At 35.6% G+C, this 18,266-nt stretch overlaps 1 protein-coding gene across 1 annotated transcript in view; it reads left to right on the top strand.

Annotated features, from left to right (window-relative positions):
* LOC108069470 (uncharacterized) overlaps positions 1-17,073 on the top strand; it is a 50,481-nt gene extending 33,408 nt beyond the window's left edge. The window contains exons 2-3 of the mRNA XM_044394725.2: positions 3,254-4,131; positions 16,264-17,073. Coding sequence (XP_044250660.1) covers positions 3,254-4,131; positions 16,264-16,596 — 1,211 coding nt within the window. The 3' untranslated portion in view covers positions 16,597-17,073. The remainder of the gene's footprint in view (positions 1-3,253; positions 4,132-16,263) is intronic.
* Positions 17,074-18,266: the final 1,193 nt, after the last annotated feature.

Raw genomic sequence — 18,266 nt, 5'->3', positions numbered from 1 at the left:
CTTTCTAGGTTGATTTTGAAATAAATAATGCGTAGGGGAGTGTGGGGCATTTTCGTAAGCATTTTTTCAAAGCTATTTTTTGTCCATCTTGAGACACGTTATCATATTTCTTTTTTTTATTGTTGAATGCGGTTAGCACCAGTGCTGCCATTTTGTCCTCTTTCCGGACAGATCTGTCCTTTTTTTAACGGGTTTATCCGGAAAAAATTTCAAACATCCCCTATCCGGAAATCTGTCCTTTTTTCAAAAAAAAGGTCTTGAGTGTTATTTTTGCCAGTCGAAAGTGTGTAAACCTGTTTTTATATGCTAAAACGCCTTTTTAACCATCAATCTTACAGTTCGGCACTTAAAAAATAATTATTTTTACAAATTATCAAAGAGACGTAAAGCAGTCGATGGATTTTCTATATAGTACGATTTTTTCTGTAGCAAAAAAAGAGAAAATCACTTTAAAAATTTCTCAATTTTTACCCTCTGCTTTTTTGTCAGAAAAAAATTTCAGATTTTAACGACTCTTAAGGCCGGTTTCTCGAGTCCCTGTCAAAGTCCCTGATAGCTATCTGTTCGAAAAACTTAAATACCAGATAAACTGTTCGTAAAAGCAAATCCGCTTTCTCGACTGCTTTAATTTATCTGAACGAGAAACAATTACAGAGTGCTGTTAACGCACAGAATTGTGCTGTGAAGCGCAAAAAATGGCATGCTTCGATTATTTTATCAGCTGTTTGGGTATAATTTTAAGGAAAAGTCAGCTGTGATTTCGTTTCTTCTTCTTAGTTGGCTTTGGGAAATCAGCTGTCATTTTATCGAGTCGAAAACGCTTAACAGGGACTCCGAGTCCCTGTCAAATTTAGCTCTCACATTTATGCTCGAGAAAGCCAAAATGCCTTAGCAGGGACTTTATCTGTTCGAGAAATGTTAGCCGGCACTCGAGAAACCGGCCCTTATTCGGGTTTGACGCAGATATGGCATTTTTTTGTATTACCAATATAGTTACTTGAAATGCTTTTATTATTTTAATAATTTTAGATTATTACGTATACGCACAAAAATTAACCATGGTAAAATGATCAAACAAAGAAGGATGTGAGTCGGGCGCAGTAGGTCATTACATAATTGAATTTAATATAAAATCCATTTAAATTAAGTAATTATATAACCCATTGGTAAAACAGAAAAATGGAGGCGCATTTACTTTTGTCCTTTTTTAAAATTTTTTGTCCTTTTTTTCCCAGTTTTTTTTGGCTTATCTGTCCTGTTTTTCAAGCTGAGTGATGGCAGCACTGGTTAGCACCAAGCTTTAAAATGTGACATTCCCTTTTTTTTTTAAATTACCTTGGTGATTTATAAAAAATTAAAAAGTAAAACCAATACACTGAGGCAATTTCGTCACCTGAAAAATTTAGGGAATTTAAAGCCTGTAAATATGCTACACTGATCAAGCGTACCATTTTTGTTGACGTTCTATATTTGTTGCTGCTGCCGGTAGTCTGTTCGTTAGCCAGCTCGTCAAATAAAAAAATATGTATTTAAAATAGGTGCGAATTTACCCTAAGCATAGGGTGGCGAAATTTCCCCACACAGTACTTTTTTAGAAATAAATATTTTTCTTCCGAAATTAGGCGCGAAGTTAAAAATTCAGTAATTCAACATTTTAGGGAATCCCCTCAGTCTCATTCTGTTCGGGACACTTTATTGGACATTAATCGCTCGAGAGATTTTTTTGAAATATTTATTTTCTGAAGGGAAATTTCAATTTTGTTGGTCTTCAATCTTCGTGATATTTAGCAAAACTTAAAACATTCTTTCTGGGGTTAAAATAGTAGATGGTTCTATATATTATAACACATGGTCTTTATTTTATTTCTTATAAATTCTGCACGTTGGTAGAACTATTGGTCATATTCGCAGTATTAAGCGAGAGCTCGATGAGCAAGATTGCAGTCAAACTGAGCAAAATGGCCTAAGTAGCATTTAGGGGCGGCAAAACAAAAATTTGACAACGCGAAATTTTTATGGAATAAGGGAATTGTAGAAATCAAGGAAGAAAAATATTAAAATTTACAAAAATATGGACCTCCGCGTCAAATAGCTGTAGCCGCATTTTTAATAGCAAAAAAAGGTTAGGTTTCGTACTGTTATTACCCCAGTAGGGGAGAGTGGGGGAATTTCGTCACAGGGGCAATTTCGTCACCTGCAATATCTCGGAATCCATAAGTCGTAAAAATATATATTTTTTTTGTTTTAGTCCTTCAAGACGGCCAGACACAACCAATGCATTTGTTTTGCACAGAAGGCCAAGATAATTAAGCTATAATATTAAATGTGTTTTAACAGTTCAAAAGCTACATTTAGTTCTCGACGAAATTTTTTCTGTATGCCACAATCCAAAAGGAATAAGATACACGATTTTTTATATAATACACAGTGCTATAATGTGCATTTCTGCGTCAGTGATTTTTAACTTCGCGCCTAATTTCGCAAGAAAAATAATTATTTCTAAAAAAGTACGGTCTGGGGAAATTTCGCCACCGTACGCTAAGGGTAAATTCGCACTTATTTTAAATACATATTTTTATATTTGACGAGCTGGCTAACGAGCAGACTACCAGCAGCAGCAACAAATATAGGACGTCAACAAAAATGGTACGCTTGATCAGTGTAGCATATTTTCAGGCGTTAAACTCCCTACATTTTTCAGGTGACGAAATTTCCCCAGTTGTGTGGTGATTTTACCCCCCTGTGTGGTGAGATTGCCCCAGTATATTGGTTTTACATTTTATTTTTTTATAAATCACCAAGCTAATTAAAAAAATAGGGGAATGTCACATTTTGAAGCTTGGTGCTAATCGCATTCAACAATAAAAATAGAAATATGATAACGTGTCTCAAGATGGACAAAAAATAGCTTTGAAAAAATGCTGACGAAATTCCCCCACTCTCCCCTACTGGGGCTAGACTGGTTTAAAAAGTATGTTGTACGTTCCTCGCAGGCTTTGCAATTGACTTCAAAATGATGTAGGAAAAAGTTATAGAAAAGAACAGCCTTTCCGGTGATAGATGCCTAATGCCCAATGCCTATTTAGTTATAGCTGCTATGTCTAACCCGAGTTTTTGTACAGAACCCCCTTCTCCCCTACTCTGAGTTAATTTAAACACAGACAGTGCATGCATTTCTTAACGCATTCTGACTTATAGGAAAAATACCCGTTAAAAACACAAATTATTTTTAATAAATCTTTTTCTCTTTCAGTTTATGGCAGTAGCGCTGACCTCAACGTCACCGTTGATGATGGCGATGCCTCATACAACGGCGACGAGAACCATAAGGTTTGGAGTGGGTCACAGGATCAGTTGGACAGCATCGTGCCCCTTGAGAGTCCTTACGAGCTGTTTGCGGGAAACGCCTCCACACTAGGGAGACCCTTGCGTGCGCGCCAGATCAGCACGCCGATCGACGTGCCACCACCGCCGGTAAAGGAGGAGCGAAAAACGAAGCGTGACAAGAAGGGGTCTAGGTCGAGCGGCAGCCAGAGCCTCTCCGGCACCCTAATTCGTCCGAAGCCCGTGCACCCGGCGACGCTTCATCGCCCCGGCTTCCAGGGTCCGGTAGGACCTGGCAGCATGATCTACGGACCCGTCTCCGGACACGGACCGCATTCTGCCCGCTACCACACGATCAGTCACCGCGGCTTCCCAGCGGGTCCGCAAAGCCACCAGGTTCACCACCCGCAGCCTCATCCTTCACAGCATCCGGTCCATATGATGCACCACCCCCACATGGCAGGCCTTCCGCCCATGCAAATCCCCGTAATGATGCCGCAGCAGTACGCCACCCTTCAGCCATCGCGCTCCACCAACAAGAAAAAGAAAAAGGACAAAAAGAATGGTGGGGGCGGAGGTGGAGGAGTGCCCGTCGGGATGCCTATTGTGCCGCCCATTTACGCCTACCATCATCAACAGGCCATGGGTAGCGTTCCATCCCCCCAGATGGCCCAGTCCCTAATTGGGGAGCCACGTGCTTTGGGCCATGCAAGCCGCAAGCTGGCGGCATCGATGGGCAACGGACTGGACGACTCTGGAAACTCGGGAGCCGAGTCGCCATCGCCAGGCGGCACTGGCATCTACAAGGTGGGTGTGAGCTAGTAAAGACGATTGGGTTTCATTGCCTTCGATCCTTTCGGAGCAACAGCAGAATAAATATTTTAGTTACCATATTTGATGTTAACGAACTCATGTATGGCACATTTTTATACCCGTTTTTCGTAGAGTAAAACGGTAAGAGTTAAAAAAAAAACCGATCCTTATATTTCAATGCTTTATCCAAAAAAAAAAGTTTGGATCGATTCTGATATTTTACCCAAATGGGCCTGTCGCGTTTCACGTGGAATTACCCTTGTGTTATTTTTTTTTAGTTTTTCTTATTCCATACTTTATTGTGTATGAAAATGGATCAAGTGCGTCTTATAAATATTTTTTTAAAAATAAAATGCCGGAAAAAACTTAGTATTTTCTGCATTTGGTTTATATTATCTACATCATATAAAATTCCCATAAATTTTACTTTTAGTTTGTTGGAAAGTTCAATCTTTTAATAAAAAAATTCAAAAAACTGTCCTAGGAAAAAAATTACAGATTTTTGGCCCAGTGTACATTGGTCAATTTTAATCACCAAAACTTTTGTGCGCACTAGTAGTCCGATCGTTATTTTTATACCCTTGCAGAGGGTTTATGATTTCAGTCAGAAGTTTGCAACGCAGTGATGGAGATGTTTCCGACCCCATAAAGTATATATATTCTTGATCAGCATCACTAGACGAGCCGATCTAGCCATGTCCGTCTGTCCTTCAGTTTCTACGCAAACTAGTCTCTCAGTTTTTAAGCTATCGGGATAAAACTTTCCCAATAGTCTTCTTTTTATTGCAGTTAGTATATAAGTCGGAACCGGCCGTATCGGACAACTATAGCTCACATAGGCAAAATCGGGAAAAACGTTAAAAAATTGCTAGCTTCGGTGTTATTTTTCAGAGACCTTAACAGTTATAAGTTTTATTAGAAAAAATCATTTTTAACGGTTATTTAAAATTGTTATTATAAAAGTTTCAAAATAATTAGTATTATCAGTTTTTATAATATCGCTCAAAAATAACTTTTAATTTTGATTATTATTTTTATAAGTCTTGAATAACAGTTATTTCTGATTTTTCAAATAGAAGTCTATCAAAGACTTTTTTCTCATAATCAACGAAATTAAAATTGTTGGAAGACTTTTATTTTTCAACAAATAAAATACAAGTCTTTTCCATATATGTATATCGCTAGCCATTTAAGCCTAAGCTACCAAATTTACATAACGGGTTTTTCTTAATTAGTTTACAATTTTGGCATGCTTTAATCTATTTCTCATCGCGATTTTCCACTACCTAACAATTTCTTATTCGACAAATAGTGAAACCCAGAGCTACACAACTCCTAAGGGTTAGATGACAAAATCTAGTGTTACTTGTAAAGAAGCTGCGCCGCCAGCACAACCTCTCTTAAAATGATTACTTCATTGGTCGATAACAATATGTAGCAGGCAGACCTTACAGTAACAACTTCCTTCTTGTTTTTCAATACATTTGTAATAAAACAATCATTTAACTGCTTTTAAGGGGGGACATCTAGGTAACTGGGGAAAAAAACGGATTTTCTGGATTTTTTTTGGCCAAATGAAGAAGCCAATCGAAAATTTGTAAACTACGTTATCACTATGGACGGCAGTCCATGTAGTGACGAAGCGCACCAGGAGAGTGTGCGAAGGCGACTACTATTATATAGCCGCAAAATTGAAAATCTGCTGTGATAGTCCGATCGTAATGAGTAATACACCAATCGAAAGGTATTGCAAAAACTTAAAGGATTGCATACCAAGACTTTAAGAAAATCAATTGGCTTGGGAGAGAGAGTAGTGAAAGTGAAAAAGTGCAAATTTCGAAATTTGGAGCTGTTGTGTTCCTATTGAAAATACCCGTCGAATGAGGGGTCATATGATAAAATCCGACGCTCCGTTCAAAAGTTATAGCCAAAATAAGATTTTCTTCGTCTTCCTAAAATGAAAATTTAATTCTGTTTGTCAGTTTGTCCAAAACATGTTTTATAAGTTTAATTTTATATGACGTTCATCACATCGATATAAAAAACTTTTGTTCTACCACTTTTGGAAAAAGTCGCTAGTTTAGCGGGAAAACAGCTATAAATAGCTAAAATTCGGAAAGCCGTAACATCTATACTACTAAAGCTACAGACAGAAAGGTATTTTTAAATGCTATAATTATGCAATTTGTGTAAATGTAATAGTTAAAAAGATATGAACAAAAGAAAATTTTTTAAAACTTTTTTTTAGCTTTTTTTTATTTTTCTCAAAAACGGCTCTAACGATTTTCTTTAAAACTTTAAACTGTATAGCCCTTGAGATTTTTTGCCAGCTCGAACTACTAACGCTCCCTGAGTATTGAATTTTGTGTGAGGGTATCCGATCTGTATTTTAGGGTCATGGAATCAGTAAATTTGCACTTAAGGGTTCCATATAGGAATCTTTTGTTCTACGACTTTTGGAAAAAGCCGCTACTTAAGCGGGAAAAAGCTAAAAATAGCTAAATTTCGTTAGTTTGTAAGTTCTACACTTCTAAAGGTACAGACATGTGCTATACTTCAACGCCTTTTTAACTTAATTCGTTAAAATACAATAGTTTAAAAATTATGATTGACAATTTAAATGTAAATGTTTATATTAGCACCTATGAGAGCAAAAGTAAACAAACAAAAACTTCTGATATCAAATAAAAACACCTCTAAACGAGGTAAAAAACTAGTGACGATCGCACCTTTAACGTACAAAAGTTCTGATATCAACTTTTGTGACGAAAAATGATTTTAGATGCGACTAAATAAGTACGCTTCCGAAAATTTATTCATTCGGCACGCTACAACAGAAAACTTTCGTGTCGATATTAAATATTTGCTAAAGCGGGCCGAACGAGTAAATTTTAGGTAGCTTACTTATTTAGTCGCATCTAAAATCATTTTTCGTCACAAAAGTTGATATCAGAACTTTTGTACGTTGAAGGTGCGATCGTCACTAGTTTTTTACCTCGTTTAGAGGTGTTTTTTTTTTTGATATTTTATTAGGTACGAAGTACAAAATAAATTTTTTTTCGAATAAATCGAAAACAAAATGGCGGCTGTGCAGCATTTCTTCGTAGGCTCTTTTTTGTTGAAAAGGGGCCATGGCCGGACACCTAACGTCCTTAATTTTTGATCTAAAAAAAAAAAAAAAATTGGTTAGTTTCTATCAAATAAAAACACCTCTTAACGAGGTAAAAAACTAGTGACGATCGCACCTTCAACATACAAAAGTTCTGATATCAACATTTATGACGAAAAATTATTACACTCGTCATTAAATAGACTTTCTAATATTTTCTCATTCGGCCCGCCCTAGCAAACTATTCCGGTCTTTTTCCCTTCACAGGCATTTTCTATTGCAGCGTGCCGAATGAGACGGGTATTTTCAAAAGGAATACAATTAAAACATTGCGAGGGGGCATTTATCACCAGCGGCCCCAACAGCTCCAAATTTCGAAATTTTCACTTTTTCACTTTCACCGCTCTCTCTTCCAAGCCAATTGATTTTCTTAAAGTCTTGGTATGCAATCCTGTTAGTTTTTGCAATACCTTTCGATAGGTGTATCATTCATTATGATCGGACCATCACAGTAGATTTTCATTTCTTCGTGTATATATAGTAGTCGCCTTCGCACACTCTCCTGGTGCGCTTCGTCACTACATGGACTGCCGTCCATAGTGATACATCAATTTTTTCGATATATTGATTTTTTGCAAAATGGTGAGTGATTGAAAAAAGTAAAATTTTTTCGAATAAAAAACGTCACAAAATTCTTGCAAAATAGTAAGTAAGCAAAATAAAAAAAAAATCCTACGTCCGTCGATAGACATAGGTATTTTGAATATACTGTCAAAAATATCGATAGATCGGCCACCTCAAAAGAAGTAGTTTCGAAAAAAACGCGTTTAAAGTTTTAAGGTGCCCGGGATATACCTGTGAGGCATCGCCGCAGAATGGAAAATTTCGACACTTAGACACTTCTGACGGACTCTATTTTTTGGTATGTTATTTTTAAGACCCTAAATAATTTTTTAAGCGAAAAAAGAAAATTTTCGATTTTTTAAAAATTCTACCTAGATGTCCCCCCTTAAGAATTTGCTGTTTCTTAAATTCGATAATTATAGAGCCAGGTATAGGAAATACAGCAGTAGCTAAGAAGAGAACGGTCCAGCCAATTCCAAGATCATCCTGTTCCTAAGATTTCGCGGTTTTTAAACCATAACAAAAATATATTTTTAAAGACCGCGAATTCTTAGGAACAGGAGTATATATTTGTGTGGATTATATACAGCTTAACTAAAGACATATTCTACATCGATTCTTCAAAAACCGCGAATTCTTAAGAAAAGAGGTATATATGTATCTGTGTGAATCGTAAATAACTTAACTAAAGATATTCGGCTAGGCTATTTATTTTATTCCTATCATTTCGATTTTGTTGTAGGGGAGAGTGGGGGAATTTCGTCAGCATTTTTTCAAAGCTATTTATTGTCCATCTTGAGACACGTTATCATATTTCTATTTTTATTGTTGAATGCGGTTAGCACTAAGCTTTAAAATGTGACATTCCCCTATTTTTTTAATTAACTTGGTGATTTATAAAAAATTAAAAAGTAAAACCAATATACTGGGGCAATCTCACCACATAGGGGGGTAAAATCACCACACAACTGGGGAAATTTCGTCACCTGAAAAATGTAGGGAACTTTACGCTTGTAAGTATGTTACACTGATCGAGCGTACCATTTTTGTTGACGTCCTATATTTGTTGCTGCTGCTGGTAGTCTGTTCGTTAGCCAGCTCGTCAAATATAAAAATATGTATTTAAAATAGGTGCGAATTTACCCTTAACGTAGGGTGGCGAAATTTCCCCAGACCGTACTTTTTTAGAAATAATTATTTTTCTTCCGAAATTAGGCGCGAAGTTAAAAATCACTGACGCAGAAATGCACATTATAACACTGTGTATTATATAAAAAATCGTGTATCTTATTATACCCTTGCAGAGGGTATTATGATTTCAGTCAGAAGTTTGCAACGCAGTGAAGGAGACGTTTCCGACCCCATAAAGTATATATATTCTTGATCAGCATCACAAGACGAGTCGATCTAGCCATGTCCGTCTGTCCGTCTGTCCGTCCGTCTGTCCGTCTGTCTGTCTGTCCGTCTGTCCGTCTGTCCGTCTGTCCGTCTGTCTGTTTCTACGCAAACTAGTCTCTCAGTTTTTGAGCTATCGGGACGAAACTTTCGCAAAAGTCTTCTTTCTATTGCAGGTAGTATATATGTCGGAGCCGACCGGATCGGACAACTATATCTTATAGCTCCCATAGGAAGGATCGGAAGAAAAAAACTTTAAAAAATTCTAGCTTCGGTGTTTTTTGAAATATTACCTTCTACTTTTGGGGATGTTATTTTTTAAATATTTCTGAATTTCGAATTAATTATTTAAAAAATCGGACTACTATATCATATAGCTGCCATAGGAACGATCGGAAAATTAATGGAAAAGTAATAGGAAATAAATTCTAGCTTCTTTGATTTTTATTGTATTATCTTCTACTCTAGGATATGACTCTTTTTAAATATTTCCGAATTTCAATTTTAATTTGATCAAAATCGGACGACTATATCATATAGCTGCCATAGGAACGATCGGAAAATTAATGAGAAATATTAGAAAATTAACATTTTTGCGATTTGTTAATTAATAGGAATGATCTGCAAGGGTATATAAGCTTCGGCTGGCCGAAGCTAGCTTCTTTTCTTGTTCCTTTTGAATTGTGGCATACAGAAAAAATTTCGTCGAGAACTAAATGTAGCTTTTGAACTGTTAAAACACATTTAATATTATAGCTTAATTATCTTGGCCTTCTGTGCAAAACAAATGCATTGGTTGTGTCTGGCCGTCTTGAAGGACTAAAACAAAAAAATTATATATTTTTACGACTTATGGATTCCGAGATATTGCAGGTGACGAAATTGCCCCTGTGACGAAATTCCCCCACTCTCCCCTACTGCATACGTAATTTAATGGTGACGACATATTACAAAAACGTCTTCGGTAACTCAATGATGTTGATTCAGGATATATGTGAATAAACATTTAACTATTAAATAAAATAATATATTTAAGGAATATCCTAAGACTTTAAAAAAATTAAGATCAACCCATAATCAAAATTTGATTGCTTAGACTTGAACTGTTCGCGAGATATATGGCAAAGACTTTTATTTACGGAGTGTTGGATTAAAAGTCTTTGGGAGACTTTTATTTTTGACTTTTATTAATAACGAGGACGGAAGCTAACTTCGGCAAGCCGAAGTTTTAATACCCTTGCAGATTTTACGAATTAAAACTTGACTAGACTAGCAACATGCATTAATAAACAACAAAATATTTTATAATTGAAAAAATAAAATTTTAAAATTTTTCACCCTATTGTTCCTATGGGAGCTATAGGATATAGACGCCCGATCGGCACGCGCGTTTAATGAAGGTACGCACAAAAAAATACGATTTGGAAAGATTCATGCCAATAGCTCTTACACTGAGCGAAATATCTTCATTTTTGTGAAAGCTATATCCGATTGTTCCTATGGGAGCTATAGGATATAGACGTCCGATCGGGTCGGCTTTCAAACTTGATCTGCGTACACATGTTTTAGGACGACTGTGAAAGTTTCAAGGCGCTAGCTTTTAAACTGAGCTCGCAAACGGTATTGAAACAGACGGACAGACGGACAGACGGACAGACGGACATGGCTATATCGACTCCCCTATTGATCCTGATCAAGAATATATATACTTTATGGGGTCGGAAACGTCTCCTTCACTGCGTTACAAACTTCTGACCAAAATTATAATACCCTCTGCAAGGGTATAAAAATCAGATATAACTGTTATTGTATGAATAAAAAAATAAAAGTTAAAAGTAACTGTAAAGTAAGAGATAATTTAAAAACTAAAAAATAATAGTTATTTTTTATGTTTATTTTAAAACGCATTTTTAACCGTTAAATTTAATTTAAATTTTAAAAATTAAGAAATAAACGTTTTTGTTAGGAGGCATATATGAAGTGCAAAAAAAGTGCTGGGTAAAGTCGGCGCATTTTTATAAAAAATTTTAATGGGTGATTTTTATACCAGTTACTCGTAGAGTAAAAGGGTATATTGTATTCGTGCAAAAGTATGTAACAGCTAGAAGGAAGCGTTTCCGACCCCATAAAGCATATATATTCTTGATCAGGGTCACTAGCCGAGTCGATACAGCCATGTCCGTCTGTCTGTCTGTATGAACGCTGAGATCTCGGAAACTATAAAAGCTAGAAGATTGACATTTTGCATGCAGATTCTTGATTTTTGATTTTTGATGCATAACTGAAAAATCGGAGCTAATTTACAAAAATATTTTTTAAAAGTAAACGGTAGGAGATATAAAAAAAAACAAGAAAGAAAGCTAGCTTCGGCCAGCCGAAGCTTATATACCCTTGCAGATCATTCCTATTAATTAACAAATCGCAAAAATGTTAAATTTTCTAATATTTCTCATTAATTTTCCGATCGTTCCTATGGCAGCTATATGAAATTCGGAAATATTTAAAAAGAGTCATATCCTAGAGTAGAAGATAATACAATAAAAACCAAAGAAGCTAGAATTTGTTTCCTATTACTTTTCCATTAATTTTCCGATCGTTCCTATGGCAGCTATATGATATAGTCGTCCGATTTTGATTAAATTAAAATTGAAATTCGGAAATATTTAAAAAGAGTCATATCCTAGAGTAGAAGATAATACAATAAAAACCAAAAAAGCTAGAATTTATTTCCTATTACTTTTCCATTAATTTTCCGATCGTTCCTATGGCAGCTATATGATATAGTAGTCCGATTTTTTAAATAATTAATTCGAAATTCAGAAATATTTAAAAGCATCCCCAAAAAAGCATTACCCCACAAAAAAATTTGCTTGGTAAAATTGACCAACAAAGATAGTTACGTAACTATTAAAATAGCTACGTGTATTTTGTTTTTGCTTTGGGTTTGTGTTTTTGCTAATTGTGTGTATTTTGTTGTTGTTAAATGAGAATTTACTTAGTAGAATTGACAATTTTGCTGGTTGGGGCCTGTTTGACAATTATTACAGTTGATTTTACCAAGTTTTTTTTTTTGTGTGTAGAGGTAAAATTAGCCCATATAATAATAAAACAGTCTCAAGCCACAGAATTAAAAAATTTTACCAATCGAATAATAACTGTTACGAAATACGTAAACGTAGTACGTAGTAAAAAAAATAGTTGAACAACTGGAGAAAATGGGATTAACCATGAATAACAATAACCATAACAACCAAGTTAACATACTATTTTTATGGTAAAAATATAAAAAAATGTTAAAATTTTAAATTTAAAATTCATAGTTACGTAACTGCATAATACAAATTTATAAAAGTAATATTAAGAAGGTAATAATCCAATTACCTTTTCCAAAAGTAACTTTATCATACGCCTTTTAAAGGTGCTGGTTGCACTTGATTTCCAGCTAGTGTGCAAGAGTGTTAAAGACTTTAAGTACTTAGTTTTAAATTAAAGTCTTAACTACTCAGAATCTGACTTGGGGGTCTTGGTGCACGGAGGGCTAGACCCAGTTGGGAATTATAAACAAGGCATTGCATAACATTTGTAAAATTACTGTTCCATAATTTTGTATTAATTATTTTTCATAGTAAAACGACTATTTAAAAGAGTATTAAAATACGTTAGCGTAACTTTTTCCATAGTAGTTTAACTATTTAATAGTACACGAAGCAAAAGCAAGAAAGGAAGCTAGCTTCGGCAAGCCGAAGCTTATATACCCTTGCAGATCATTCCTATTAATTTACAAATTGCAAAAATGCTAAATTTCCTATTATTTCACATTAATTTTTTTATCGTTCCTATAACAGCTATATAATATATTAGTTCGATCTTTTTCGAAGTTCGAAAATATTAAAAAATAGTCATATCCCAGAGTAGAAGAGAATGTAATAAAAATTAACAGAAATATAATTTTTTTTTATTAATTTCCATTTAATTTTTAGACCGTTCCTATGGCAGCTATATGATATAGTGATCCGATTTTTTACTTATTTAGTTTGAAATTCAGAATTATATAAAAAATAATATTTCCAAGAGTAGAAGGTAATATTTGAAAAAACACCGAAGCTAGAATTTTTTAACGCTTCCTTCTTATGGGAGCTATAAGATATAGTTGTCCGATCCGGTCGGTTCCGACATATATACTATATATACTATCAAATAAAAACACCTCTTAACGAGGTAACGAGGACGGAAGCTAACTTCGGCAAGCCGAAGTTTTAATACCCTTGCAGATTTTACGAATTAAAACTTGACTAGACTAGCAACATGCATTAATAAACAACAAAATATTTTATAATTGAAAAAATAAAATTTTAAAATTTTTCACCCTATTGTTCCTATGGGAGCTATAGGATATAGACGCCCGATCGGCACGCGCGTTTACCCTAATGAAGGTACGCACAAAAAAATACGATTTGAAAAGTTTCATGGGAATAGCTAATATTTTGCGCGAAATATCCTGAAAAACGTCAAATTTTGACCGATTTCACCCTATTGTTCCTATGGGAGCTATAAGATATAGACGTCCGATCGGCACGCGCTTTTACCCTGATCAAGGTACGCACAAAAAATACGATTTGGAAAGATTCATGCCAATAGCTCTTACACTGAGCGAAATATCTTCATTTTTGTGAAAGCTATATCCGATTGTTCCTATGGGAGCTATAGGATATAGACGTCCGATCGGGTCGGCTTTCAAACTTGATCTGCGTACACATGTTTTAGGACGACTGTGAAAGTTTCAAGGCGCTAGCTTTTAAACTGAGCTCGCAAACGGTATTGAAACAGACGGACAGACGGACATGGCTATATCGACTCCCCTATTGATCCTGATCAAGAATATATATACTTTATGGGGTCGGAAACGTCTCCTTCACTGCGTTACAAACTTCTGACCAAAATTATAATACCCTCTGCAAGGGTATAAAAAACTAGTGACGATCGCACCTTCAACATACAAAAGTTCTGATATCAACATTTGTGTTCAATTTGTCAGTTTGTCCAAAACATGTTTCTTAAGTTTTGAAAATTTAATATGACGTTCATCACATCGATATAAAAAACTTTTGTTCTACCACTTTTGGAAAAACTCGCTAGTTTAGCGGGAAAACAGCTATAAATAGCTAAAATTCGGAAAATCGTAACTTCTATACTACTAAAGCTACAGACTTGTGCTGCATCTTGTTTGAAAGGTATTTTTAAATGCTATAAACGCCTTCTATATGCAATTTGTGTAAATGTAATAATTAAAAAGATATGAACAAAAGATAATTTTTTAAAACTTTTTTTTTTTGCTTTTTTTTTATTTTTTTCAAAAAAGGCTCTAACGATTTTCTCGAAAACTTTAAACAGTATAGCCCTTGAGATTCCTTAAATTTTGGTATACAACACATTACTGTAAAAAGTCATGTTTAAAAGTTATTTTTATACGAAAATAGCCACTTTTGCCAGCTCGAACAACTAAAGCTTCCTGAGTATTGAATTTTGTGTGAGGGTATCCGAACTGTATTTTAGGGTCATGGAATCAGTAAATTTGCACTTAAGAGTTGCATATAGGAATCTTTTGTTCTGAGACTTTTGGAAAAAGCCGCTACTTTAGCGGGAAAAAGCTAAAAATGGCTAAATTTCGTTAGTTTGTAAGTTCAACACTACTAAAGGTACAGACATGTGCCATACCTCGTTTAAAAGGTATTTTGAAATACTTAAACGCCTTTTTAACTTAATTTGTTTAAATACAATGGCTTATAAATTATGATTGACCAATTTAAATTTAAATGTATGTATATATTAGCTCCTATGAGAGCAAATGTAAACAAACAAAAACTTCTGATATCAAATAAAAACACCTCTTAACGAGGTAAAAAACTAGTGACGATCGCACCTTCAACATACAAAAGTTCTGATATCAACATTTGTGACGAAAAATTATTACACTCGTCATTAAATAGACTTTCTAATATTTTCTCATTCGGCACGCTGCAATAGAAAATGCCTGTGAAGGGAAAAATGCTGGAATAGTCTGCTAGGGCGGGCCGAATGAGAAAATATTAGAAAGTCTATTTAATGACGAGTGTAATAATTTTTCGTCACAAATGTTGATATCAGAACTTTTGTATGTTGAAGGTGCGATCGTCACTAGTTTTTTACCTCGTTAAGAGGTGTTTTTATTTGATATAATAGTAGTCGCCTTCGCACACTCTCCTGGTGCGCTTCGTCACTACATGGACTGCCGTCCATAGTGATAATGCAATAGAAAGAAGACTTTTGGGAAAGTTTCATCCCGATAGCTCAAAAAACTGAGAGACTAGTTTGCGTAGAAACAGACAGACGGACATGGCTAGATCGACTCGTCTAGTGATGCTGATCAAGAATATATATACTTTATGGGGAAACGTCTTCTTCATTGCGTTGCAAACTTCTGACTAAAATCATAATACCCTCTGCAAGGGTACAACAAACAAAAGGATACAAATTTTTATTGGAAAGGGCTAGTACTCAACCCAACAAAATATCGTCCAAAACAAAGAACTTCATATGAAATAAAATTTCTTGACGTTTTTTCATTTGAAGTTTTTGGTTTTTGACGACTTTTTGTTGCACACAAAAAAATTTGCTTGGTAAAATTAACCAACAAAGATAGTTACGTAGCTATTAAAATAGTTACGTGTATTTTGTTTTTGCTTTGGGTGTGTGTCTTTGCTAATTGTGTGTATTTTGTTGTTGTGGAATAACTATTTACTTAGTAGAATTGACAATTTTGCTGGTTGGTGCCTGTTTGACAATTATTACAGTTGATTTTACCAAGCTTTTTTTTTTTGTGTGGGTTGAGTACTAGCCTTAAAGTACCATTTTTATAACTACTAAACTATCTGCATTGGTCACTGTTACCAATCTAATTTTTTTTGTGTAAACATATCAGCCCTTAATTTCGTTCAGCTATTAATTAATTACTTTTGCAGCGCAAAGGACACTTGAACGAGCGGGCCTTCAGCTACTCTATACGCCAGGAGCATCGTAGCCGCAGCCACGGATCGTTGGCAAGCTTGCAGTTTAATCCGCCGGACATAAAAAAGGAACGTGAGATCGCCCAAATGGTGGCAGGACTAGACCTCAATGATGGCGAACGACCAATGGGCCCAAATACACTTCAGCGCAAGCAGGCCATGACAATGCCAAATGGTGGGGGGCAGGGTCCAGTGCCTGGACAGCATCCTCACGCTCACACTCCGCATCCACATGCCATCTACGGCCCACTAGGACCAGCCAGCAGCTTCGGAAAGCCGCGAAGATAAGAGTTAATGGGTCTACAACATAACTTCTGGGTTTGTCTGCAAAACAGTAGTTTTGCAGTAGATAGATACACACAACGTTTAGCGATGCTGGTCAAATTAAAAAAAGGAGCAGTCCAGAACGGGGAATTGAGCCCGACTGAAAGCTCTCTAACTATCCATGTTGTACGCCAGATTAAAAAGTCGTGGCTGAACAGTTTAGCGGCGCTCTGGGAGAGGAGCCCCATACTGAAATCCACTCTACATAAATGAATATGTGTGCCTTATTAGGTTTATACTAAAAGTATGTGCGCTCGCTAGTAACCATGAATCAACGAGATACCATATATTAACAATTATAAAACGTAGTGTAGAATATTATATTACGATCACAATGTTCTAGAAACGCTAATTCGACGCATCCGATAACCCCGAGATCTACCCCTTATTCGTAAATTACCTGTATGCTATTAAATATGTACAATAAATACCTTTAATAACAGAGTACGATCCTATCCTGAACCAAATGATTTCGCCCTTCAAAGGCCAGCTCACAAAGCCTATTAGCATGCTGGTTCTCTACACACGTCACTCTTGGTCGATTGATTGACACGAGGCCTATCCCACAGAAAGGCCCAGAGGAGTGCTGGACTAACTCAGCCTTGCCAAGATTCAAACAATTGTTTACGTGTGCTTCGGATTTAAAATTTATGTACATTCTATATACTTATACCCGCGGATTTCGCTGCGAATGCAACCATGTAGCTTTTGGAATCGATTCGCATACCAATGAGCAGCCAGTTGAATGTGGCTGCTTTGTGTGACTTTCTTGTCAGGGGAATATGGATAAAAACACGTTTTTGGTGCTTACGCTCTTACTGATCTTCCCTTTAAGGGCTGGTATTACAGCTAGCAAAAATTCGTCCAAAACAAAAAACTTCATATGAAAAAAATTTCTTGACGTTCTGGGTATTCCCTTAACTGTTGAATTGTTGTTGTGAATTGTTGAATTTTGGTCAGCTGTTAATCAGATGTTCCATACAAAGTCAACTTTCAGAAATATAGGCAATTCAACAGCCTCGAGTCTGTTGAAAATTTTGTTAAATCGTTGAAAACCAGAGTTCTCATTTTTTATTAAAAGTAATGGCAATTCTGTAACATTTTAGTAACAATTGTAACCTGGTAACAATTCTAGATTGTAACTATCAATAATAAATCAAATTGTACATGTTTAAAGTTCCTTGAAACTTTTTAACAAATAACAGCTGTTCGAAAATGCTACAGGAACCATTTTGTGTCGTTCCCTTAAGTGCGGAAATTTTTTGTTGAATTTTTAACAATTCAGCAATTTAACTGCTTAGGGAATACTCTGGTTATTTTCATTTGAAGTTTGATGTTTTGGACGATTCTTTGTAAGTTTGAAAAAAGAGTAAAAGTGTATATTGTGTTCGGGGAAAAGTAAGTAACATGTAGAAAGAATCGTTTCATACCCTTTAAAGTATATATATTCTTGATCAGAATCATTAGCCGAGTCGATGTCCATCTATCTGTCCGGATGAACGCTGAGATCTCAAAAGTAAGCCGCCTCGCCCACTCTAACGCCCACACTCGCCTTGAACAACCTTTGTCGCGTATCTGGCGCCCACATCTTTAAAGATTTCGAAAAAGTTAAATTAAATTTTGTTGTTATACCC

The sequence above is a fragment of the Drosophila takahashii genome, chromosome 3R (genome assembly GCF_030179915.1).
Source record: "Drosophila takahashii strain IR98-3 E-12201 chromosome 3R, DtakHiC1v2, whole genome shotgun sequence".
NCBI lineage: Eukaryota > Metazoa > Arthropoda > Insecta > Diptera > Drosophilidae > Drosophila > Drosophila takahashii.
The sequence above is the reverse complement of the archived record's forward strand: the minus strand, read 5'-3'. Positions and strand labels throughout refer to the sequence as shown.